The sequence below is a fragment of the Rhinichthys klamathensis genome, unplaced genomic scaffold (genome assembly GCF_029890125.1).
Source record: "Rhinichthys klamathensis goyatoka isolate OS25496 unplaced genomic scaffold, OSU_Roscu_1.1 h1tg000377l_1, whole genome shotgun sequence".
NCBI lineage: Eukaryota > Metazoa > Chordata > Actinopteri > Cypriniformes > Leuciscidae > Rhinichthys > Rhinichthys klamathensis.
Genome location: NW_026606884.1, coordinates 63,281 through 72,500, shown reverse-complemented (window position 1 = coordinate 72,500; position 9,220 = coordinate 63,281). Strand labels below are relative to the sequence as shown.

The 9,220-nt window shown below is 48.3% G+C and overlaps 1 protein-coding gene across 2 annotated transcripts in view; it reads right to left on the bottom strand.

Annotated features, from left to right (window-relative positions):
• The window catches only part of bub3 (BUB3 mitotic checkpoint protein), a 23,025-nt gene extending 14,686 nt beyond the window's left edge, over positions 1-8,339 (bottom strand). For both annotated transcript variants that reach the window (XM_056233767.1, XM_056233768.1), the window contains exons 1-3: positions 8,199-8,339; positions 7,028-7,222; positions 3,810-3,879 (exon numbers count right to left, since the gene is read on the bottom strand). In XM_056233767.1, the coding sequence (XP_056089742.1) occupies positions 3,810-3,879; positions 7,028-7,222; positions 8,199-8,234 (301 nt within the window). In that variant the 5' untranslated portion in view covers positions 8,235-8,339. The remainder of the gene's footprint in view (positions 1-3,809; positions 3,880-7,027; positions 7,223-8,198) is intronic.
• Positions 8,340-9,220: the final 881 nt, after the last annotated feature.

The window sequence follows — 9,220 nt, the reverse complement described above, 5'->3', positions numbered from 1 at the left end:
TCGCGAGCGTGTGTCATGTGTTCGCGAGCGTGTGTCATGTGTTCGCGAGCGTGTGTCATGTGTTCGCGAGCGTGTGTCATGTGTTTGCGAGCGTGTGTCATGTGTTCAAGTGTTCGCGAGCGTGTCATGTGTTCGCGAGCTTGTCATGTGTTCAAGTGTTCGCGAGCGTGTCATGTGTTCAAGTGTTCGCGAGCGTGTCATGTGTTCGCGAGCGTGTGTTCAAGTGTTCGCGAGTGTGTCATGTGTTCAAGAGCGTGTCTCATGTGTTCAAGAGCGTGTGTCATGTGTTCAAGTGTTCGCGAGTGTGTCAAGTGTTCGCAAGCGTGTGTCATGTGTTCGCGAGGGTGTGTCATGTGTTCAAGTGTTCGCGAGTGTCTCAAGTGTTCGCGAGCGTGTGTCATGTGTTCACGAGCGTGTGTCATGTGTTCACGAGCGTGTGTCATGTGTTCGCGAGCGTGTCATGTGTTTGCGAGCGTGTGTCATGTGTTCAAGTGTTCGCGAGCGTGTCATGTGTTCAAGTGTTCGCGAGTGTGTCATGTGTTCAAGAGCGTGTCTCATGTGTTTGCGAGCGTGTGTCATGTGTTCAAGTGTTTGCGAGCGTGTGTCATGTGTTCAAGAGCGTGTCTCATGTGTTTGCGAGCGTGTGTCATGTGTTCAAGTGTTCGCGAGTGTGTCATGTGTTCAAGTGTTCGCGAGTGTGTCATGTGTTCGCGAGCGTGTGTCATGTGTTCAAGAGCGTCTCATGTGTTTGCGAGCGTGTGTCATGTGTTCAAGTGTTTGCGAGCGTGTCATGTGTTCAAGTGTTCGCGAGTGTGTCATGTGTTCGCGAGCGTGTGTCATGTGTTCAAGAGCGTGTCTCATGTGTTCGCGAGCGTGTGTCATGTGTTCAAGTGTTCGTGAGTGTGTCAAGTGTTCGCGAGCGTGTGTCATGTGTTCGCGAGCGTGTGTCATGTGTTCGCGAGCGTGTGTCATGTGTTCGCGAGCGTGTGTCATGTGTTTGCGAGCGTGTGTCATGTGTTCAAGAGCGTGTGTCATGTGTTCAAGAGCGTGTGTCATGTGTTCAAGTGTTCGCGAGCGTGTCATGTGTTCGCGAGCTTGTCATGTGTTCAAGTGTTCGCGAGCGTGTCATGTGTTCAAGTGTTTGCGAGCGTGTGTCATGTGTTCATGTGTTCGCGAGCGTGTCATGTGTTCGCGAGCGTGTGTTCAAGTGTTCGCGAGTGTGTCATGTGTTCAAGAGCGTGTCTCATGTGTTCAAGAGCGTGTGTCATGTGTTTAAGTGTTCGCGAGCGTGTGTCATGTGTTCAAGTGTTCGCGAGCGTGTGTCATGTGTTTGCGAGTGTGTCATGTGTTCGCAAGCTTGTCATGTGTTTGCGAGCGTGTCATGTGTTCATGTGTTCGCGAGCGTGTCATGTTCGCGAGCATGTCGTGTTTGCGAGCGTGTGTCATGTATTCGCAAGCGTGTCATGTGTTCGCAAGCGTGTCATGTGTTCGCAAGTGTGTCATGTGTTCAAGTGTTCGCGAGCGTGTGTCATGTGTTCAAGTGTTCGCGAGCGTGTGTCATGTGTTCAAGTGTTCGCGAGCGTGTGTCATGTGTTCAAGTGTTCGCGAGCGTGTGTCATGTGTTCAAGTGTTCGCGAGCGTGTGTCATGTGTTCAAGTGTTCGCGAGCGTGTGTCATGTGTTCAAGTGTTCGCGAGCGTGTGTCATGTGTTCAAGTGTTCGCGAGCGTGTGTCATGTGTTCAAGTGTTCGCGAGCGTGTGTCATGTGTTCAAGTGTTCGCGAGCGTGTGTCATGTGTTCAAGTGTTCGCGAGCGTGTGTCATGTGTTCAAGTGTTTGCGAGCGTGTGTCATGTGTTCAAGTGTTTGCGAGCGTGTGTCATGTGTTCAAGTGTTTGCGAGCGTGTCATGTATTCAAGTGTTCGCGAGCGTGTCTCATGTGTTCAAGTGTTCGCGAGCGTGTCATGTTCGCGAGCGTGTCATGTTCGCTAGCATGTCGTGTTTGCGAGCGTGTGTCATGTATTCGCAAGCGTGTCATGTGTTCGCAAGCGTGTCATGTGTTCGCGAGCGTGTCGTGTTTGCGAGTGTGTGTCATGTGTTCGCGAGCGTGTGTCATGTGTTTAAGTGTTCGCGAGCGTGTGTCATGTGTTCAAGTGTTCGCGAGCGTGTGTCATGTGTTTGCGAGTGTGTCATGTGTTCGCAAGCTTGTCATGTGTTTGCGAGCGTGTCATGTGTTCATGTGTTCGCGAGCGTGTCATGTTCGCGAGCATGTCGTGTTTGCGAGCGTGTGTCATGTATTCGCAAGCGTGTCATGTGTTCGCAAGCGTGTCATGTGTTCGCAAGTGTGTCATGTGTTCGCAAGCGTGTCATGTGTTCGCAAGTGTGTCATGTGTTCGCAAGTGTGTCGTGTTTGCGATGGTGTGTCATGTGTTCACGAGCGTGTGTCATGTGTTCAAGTGTTCGCGAGCGTGTGTCATGTGTTTGCGAGCGTGTCATGTGTTCGCGAGCGTGTCATGTGTTCGCGAGCGTGTCATGTGTTCGCGAGCGTGTCATGTGTTCGCGAGCGTGTCATGTGTTCGCGAGCGTGTCATGTGTTCAAGTGTTCATGTGTTCGCGAGCGTGTCATGTATTCAAGTGTTCGCGAGCGTGTCATGTATTCAAGTGTTCGCGAGCGTGTCATGTGTTCAAGTGTTCGCGAGCGTGTCATGTATTCAAGTGTTCGCGAGCGTGTCATGTGTTCAAGTGTTCGCGAGCGTGTCATGTGTTCGCGAGCGTGTGTCATGTGTTTGCGAGCGTGTCATGTGTTCGCGAGCGTGTGTCATGTGTTCAAGTGTTCGCGAGCGTGTGTCATATGTTCGCGAGCGTGTGTCATGTGTTCGCGAGCGTGTGTCATGTGTTCAAGTGTTCGCGAGCGTGTGTCATGTATTCAAGTGTTCGCGAGCGTGTGTCATGTGTTCAAGTGTTCGCGAGCGTGTGTCATGTGTTCAAGTGTTCGCAAGCGTGTGTCATGTGTTCAAGTGTTCGCAAGCGTGTGTCATGTGTTCATGTGTTCGCAAGCGTGTGTCATGTGTTCAAGTGTTTGCGAGCGTGTGTCATGTATTCAAGTGTTCGCAAGCGTGTGTCATGTGTTCAAGTGTTCGCGAGCGTGTGTCATGTGTTCATGTGTTCGCGAGCGTGTGTCATGTGTTCAAGTGTTCGCGAGCGTGTGTCATGTGTTCAAGTGTTCGCGAGCGTGTCATGTTTTCAAGTGTTCTCGAGCGTGTGTCATGTGTTCGCGAGCGTGTGTCATGTGTTCGCGAGCGTCATGTTCGCGAGCGTGTGTCATGTGTTCGCGAGCGTCATGTTCGCGAGCGTGTGTCATGTGTTCGCGAGCGTCATGTTCGCGAGCGTGTGTCATGTGTTCGCGAGCGTGTGTCATGTGTTCGCGAGCGTGTGTCATGTGTTCGCGAGCGTCATGTTCGCGAGCGTGTGTCATGTGTTCGCGAGCGTCATGTTCGCGAGCGTGTGTCATGTGTTCGCGAGCGTGTCATGTGTTCGCGAGCGTGTGTCATGTGTTCGCGAGCGTGTGTCATGTGTTCGCGAGCGTCATGTTCGCGAGCGTGTGTCATGTGTTCGCGAGCGTGTGTCATGTGTTCGCGAGCGTCATGTTCGCGAGCGTGTGTCATGTGTTCGCGAGCGTGTGTCATGTGTTCGCGAGCGTGTGTCATGTGTTCGCGAGCGTCATGTTCGCGAGCGTGTCATGTGTACAAACCCCCCCCCCAGTCAAAAATGAGCAGCCTACACCAGATTTTCAGCACAAGTGTTAAACTCACCCTGATCTGTGTTGAGATCGTGAGTCTTCAGCTGGTTATCCAGCCCACCGCTCCACGCGTGTGTCGGATCCTGAAACAGCAGCAGACAGAGTTACAGCGCAGACAGAGTTACAGCGCAGACGAGCGCAGACAGAGTTACAGCGCAGACGAGCGCAGACAGAGAGTTACAGCGCAGACAGAGAGTTACAGCGCAGACAGAGTTACAGCGCAGACGAGCGCAGACAGAGAGTTACAGCGCAGACAGAGAGTTACAGCGCAGACAGAGTTACAGCGCAGACGAGCGCAGACAGAGAGTTACAGCGCAGACAGAGTTACAGCGCAGACAGAGTTACAGCGCAGACAGAGTTACAGCGCAGACAGAGTTACAGCGCAGACAGAGTTACAGCGCAGACAGAGTTACAGCGCAGACAGAGTTACAGCGCAGACAGAGTTACAGCGCAGACGAGCGCAGACAGAGAGTTACAGGACAGAGTTACAGCGCAGACAGAGTTACAGCGCAGACAGAGTTACAGCGCAGACGAGCGCAGACAGAGAGTTACAGGACAGAGTTACAGCGCAGACAGAGTTACAGCGCAGACAGAGTTACAGCGCAGACAGAGTTACAGCGCAGACAGAGTTACAGCGCAGACAGAGAGTTACAGGACAGTTACAGCGCAGACAGAGAGTTACAGGACAGAGTTACAGCGCAGACAGAGAGTTACAGGACAGAGTTACAGCGCAGACAGAGAGTTACAGGACAGAGTTACAGCGCAGACAGAGTTACAGCGCAGACAGAGAGTTACAGCGCAGACAGAGTTACAGCGCAGACAGAGTTACAGCGCAGACAGAGAGTTACAGCGCAGACAGAGAGTTACAGCGCAGACAGAGTTACAGCGCAGACAGAGAGTTACAGCGCAGACAGAGTTACAGCGCAGACAGAGAGTTACAGCGCAGACAGAGAGTTACAGCGCAGACAGAGTTACAGCGCAGACAGAGAGTTACAGCGCAGACAGAGTTACAGCGCAGACAGAGTTACAGCGCAGACAGAGAGTTACAGCGCAGACAGAGTTACAGCGCAGACAGAGAGTTACAGCGCAGACAGAGTTACAGCGCAGACAGAGAGTTACAGCGCAGACAGAGAGTTACAGCGCAGACAGAGTTACAGCGCAGACAGAGAGTTACAGCGCAGACAGAGTTACAGCGCAGACAGAGTTACAGCGCAGACAGAGAGTTACAGCGCAGACAGAGTTACAGCGCAGACAGAGTTACAGCGCAGACAGAGAGTTACAGCGCAGACGAGCGCAGACAGAGAGTTACAGCGCAGACAGAGAGTTACAGCGCAGACAGAGAGTTACAGCGCAGACAGAGAGTTACAGCGCAGACGAGCGCAGACAGAGTTACAGCGCAGACAGAGAGTTACAGCGCAGACAGAGTTACAGCGCAGACAGAGAGTTACAGCGCAGACAGAGTTACAGCGCAGACAGAGAGTTACAGCGCAGACAGAGAGTTACAGCGCAGACGAGCGCAGACAGAGTTACAGCGCAGACAGAGTTACAGCGCAGACAGAGTTACAGCGCAGACAGAGAGTTACAGCGCAGACAGAGAGTTACAGCGCAGACAGAGAGTTACAGCGCAGACGAGCGCAGACAGAGTTACAGCGCAGACGAGCGCAGACAGAGTTACAGCGCAGACAGAGTTACAGCGCAGACAGAGTTACAGCGCAGACAGAGTTACAGCGCAGACAGAGAGTTACAGCGCAGACAGAGAGTTACAGCGCAGACGAGCGCAGACAGAGTTACAGCGCAGACAGAGTTACAGCGCAGACAGAGTTACAGCGCAGACAGAGAGTTACAGCGCAGACAGAGTTATAGCGCAGACAGAGTTACAGCGCAGACAGAGAGTTACAGCGCAGACAGAGTTACAGCGCAGACAGAGTTACAGCGCAGACAGAGAGTTACAGCGCAGACAGAGAGTTACAGCGCAGACGAGCGCAGACAGAGAGTTACAGCGCAGACAGAGTTACAGCGCAGACAGAGTTACAGCGCAGACAGAGAGTTACAGCGCAGACAGAGAGTTACAGCGCAGACGAGCGCAGACAGAGAGTTACAGCGCAGACAGAGAGTTACAGCGCAGACGAGCGCAGACAGAGTTACAGACGAATAGGGTTGGGTACCGAAACTCGGTGCCAATAGGGAACCGGTTCCGACGTAAACGGTAGTAACCAGACCGAATAAGAACGAAAATTTCGGTGCCTGATTTCATTAGGCACACACGCACACACACACACACACAATGTCTCTCCCTCTCAGCCGTGCGTGTGCTACACAGTTTGGAGCACAGTTTCTTCTGTCTCGCATGCGCGCTCTTGCTCGCAAGGTTTGGCTGCATTTCATGTGTAAAATTACGCGTCAGAGCGCCCTCTGGGTGTGCCGATAGTCTGAATCCCATATAGAATCAAGCCAATTCATTGGCTGATGGCGCGGCCGCCGCATCGACGCACTTACGTCGTCATATTATGTTGGCGCGCGCGCGCCATCTGCTCCTCAGATTTCTCTACCGAAAAAGGAAGCTGATCGGCAGCGCGAGGAGCTTGGCAGCGTCCCGTTCCCAATTGAAGAAGCAGTGGATTTGTAGGCTGCTGTATCACGTGCCGTTTGAACTGACGCGCTACAGCGATCTGTCACATTTCAAAGAGCCAAAACGTTATTTATTGTGTGAATCTCGTAAAAATATTGACAGAATCTGACAGCTGTGGATTTGTTCCATATCAAAAGTAACCTTCTCTGTCTTGTCTGTCAGTGTCCTCTTTGTTTGCGATTTTTCTGTGTGAAAAGGGTCATTGGTCTCACGGTCAATGCGTGAGAGTTGGCAGCTCTGCCTGCTAGTAATCTCTATTAATCTCCAGTATTATTACATTGTTTGATACAATATTGTTTCATTTGATATTATGTAAATATGAATTTTTATTTTATATTGGTTTTATTGTTACCATATGTTACTTGTATTTATATTGTTTAAAGATTTAAGTTAATATTGTGTCCAGTTTGGCCCTCTAAATTAAAGGGTATTATTTTTTGTTAAAGTGTGTGCGGTTTCATTTTCTTAAGTACCGATTTAAGAACCGTTTAAGCACCGGAACCGTTTAAAAAAATACAGAGTAGGTACTGGAATCGGATAAAACCCAAACGATACCCAACCCTACAGACGAACGCAGACGTGATTCTCCAGCGTTCACTCACGTAGAAAGCGCAGTCCAGCACGGGCGCCAGATGCTGGTACTTCATCCTCATGCTGTTGGCGCTGACGTCGTAGAGCCGGACCGAACAGTCCCAGGACGACACCAGCAGGAACTGAGGCGAGGCCGGGCTGAACTTCACAGCGGAGATGCTGTCGTCCGGGCCCTGGGTCAGCTTGAACTCGTTGGCTCCGGTCATCTGAACACATTCATTAGTGGAGCATTAATTACTGCACTGTATTAAAGCCCCCCTGTGGTGATGTTGTTTATGTGTCTATGTGGTGTTTTTAATACGCTTTAAGACACACCATGTGTAAGTTCATAAGTCGACAGCATTCCTGAGTATTTCCTCCTTAAACCAAAGACAGTCTCAAACACACAGTTTGAAATCGCTGGTGTTTCTGACGTCACAAACGACCTTGTAACCAATCAGATCAATGTGTGATCGTCAACCAGTGGATCTCTGAGCTGAGTGAGTGAGTGGAGGCGGGGCTCATTTGCATATTCAGAGAACCACACATACTAAATGAGGCGAGGGTGTAGAGTTAGGCTACATCCAAGCCGTTTATCAGGCATGAAGAATTTTTTTTCCAAGGAAAAAAACGTTTAAATATATTAATTTCGGTGATCAAATATTAGTTTTAAGGGATAAAACTGACTAACGTTACAGGGGGACTTTAAGACCCTCATCGCTAGTACCAACACTCACTCATCAGCCTAAGACATGAATCAGATCCTCTGTGTGAGTTGTAACTTTACTAGTCATCAGATTCACCACTTATAAAACTGCCCCAAAAACCCAGACAGTAGGAAGCCACCTAACAACAGCTTAGCAACCACCCAGATACACCCTAGCAACCACATAGTAAACCTCCCAGCATTGTGAACATCCTTGTTTCTGCTCCGATTCTCTTTAAAAAAGGAATAAAACTCAATCTAAAACCGAAAGTAATAATAACTAAACTCAAGTAAGTTTAAATTACACTGGAATGTATTAAAAACTCTAAAACCGTCAGCCTTCGACTGAATGTATTGAAGCACTGCGCAGCTGATAAAGACTGTCACTGTAGAGATTATTCAGAGTTCAAACTCGAGTAAATCTCTCTGAAACAGAGCCGATGTGTTTATTATCGGATATGTGTATTAAAATGAGCAGAATGTTCGTTAAAACTCACCGCGAGGCTCTGGTCTGCTGCTATTCTGCCGCTCATCGAAGCTCTACTGTGATTGGATGCTTTCACAACAGCGCTCTGCACTCATTGGTCCGTTTCAAAACTCCCTCTAATGTTCTCTAGTGGTGATTGGTTACAAGGATGAACTCCGGGCATGAACGGGAACATGGCAGAAACACGAGACAACGAAATCCCGCGAGATGTGTGCGTATTTCCGCTTGTTGAATCGGAGCTGTATATCAATCCTTTTATTTTCATTTCTCTTCATTTGTTTTCTTTCAAGATTTGATGAAGGCCAAATCGATATATAATAATTTTAAAGTAGCTAAATGAGGAATGGTATTATTTTAACGTTATATTTTAACGTTTTGACTATATAAGAGGATTTTTCAACATTATAGAGAATTGTGATCAAATAAATGCGTTCCTCTATTCCTTTCATTAAGAAATAGTTCATTTTTCATTTGCTTAATGTACTTGATTATTAGTATTATCACTTTATATTTAACATCCAGATTCTGTCATCATAAAATTGATTTTCTGAAGAATTAAAGCACATTTGTGACCGCAGACACAATTTAAACATTCAAAAGGTTTTGAGAAACAAATAAAGAAACATTCCAATCGGCATTTATAACATCAACATTTAGAAAATGATAAAGATTCAACAATAAACAAAATGTAGGCCTATTTGTGTGTGGAAACACTTTATATTTAAATATTTAAAACACTTAAACTGTGTTCGCTGATGATAATGAAACTCGCGCATTATTGAATGAAAATATTCATAAATCCGCAGTTTGGAAGATGATGATTTTTCTCTGCAGTCCTGCACAATATTGCTTTAGCTGCAGATCCATGATATTATTGTAGCCTATTATGAAGAGAATATAGACTTTTGTTGTGTCGTTATAAGATTTCAATTTATATAGGCCTACTAAATTGAAATTTAGTATAAATTGCGCGTTACTGAATGAAAATATAACACATCAGACATGTCAGCATTATATGTATCTTCCCTCAAC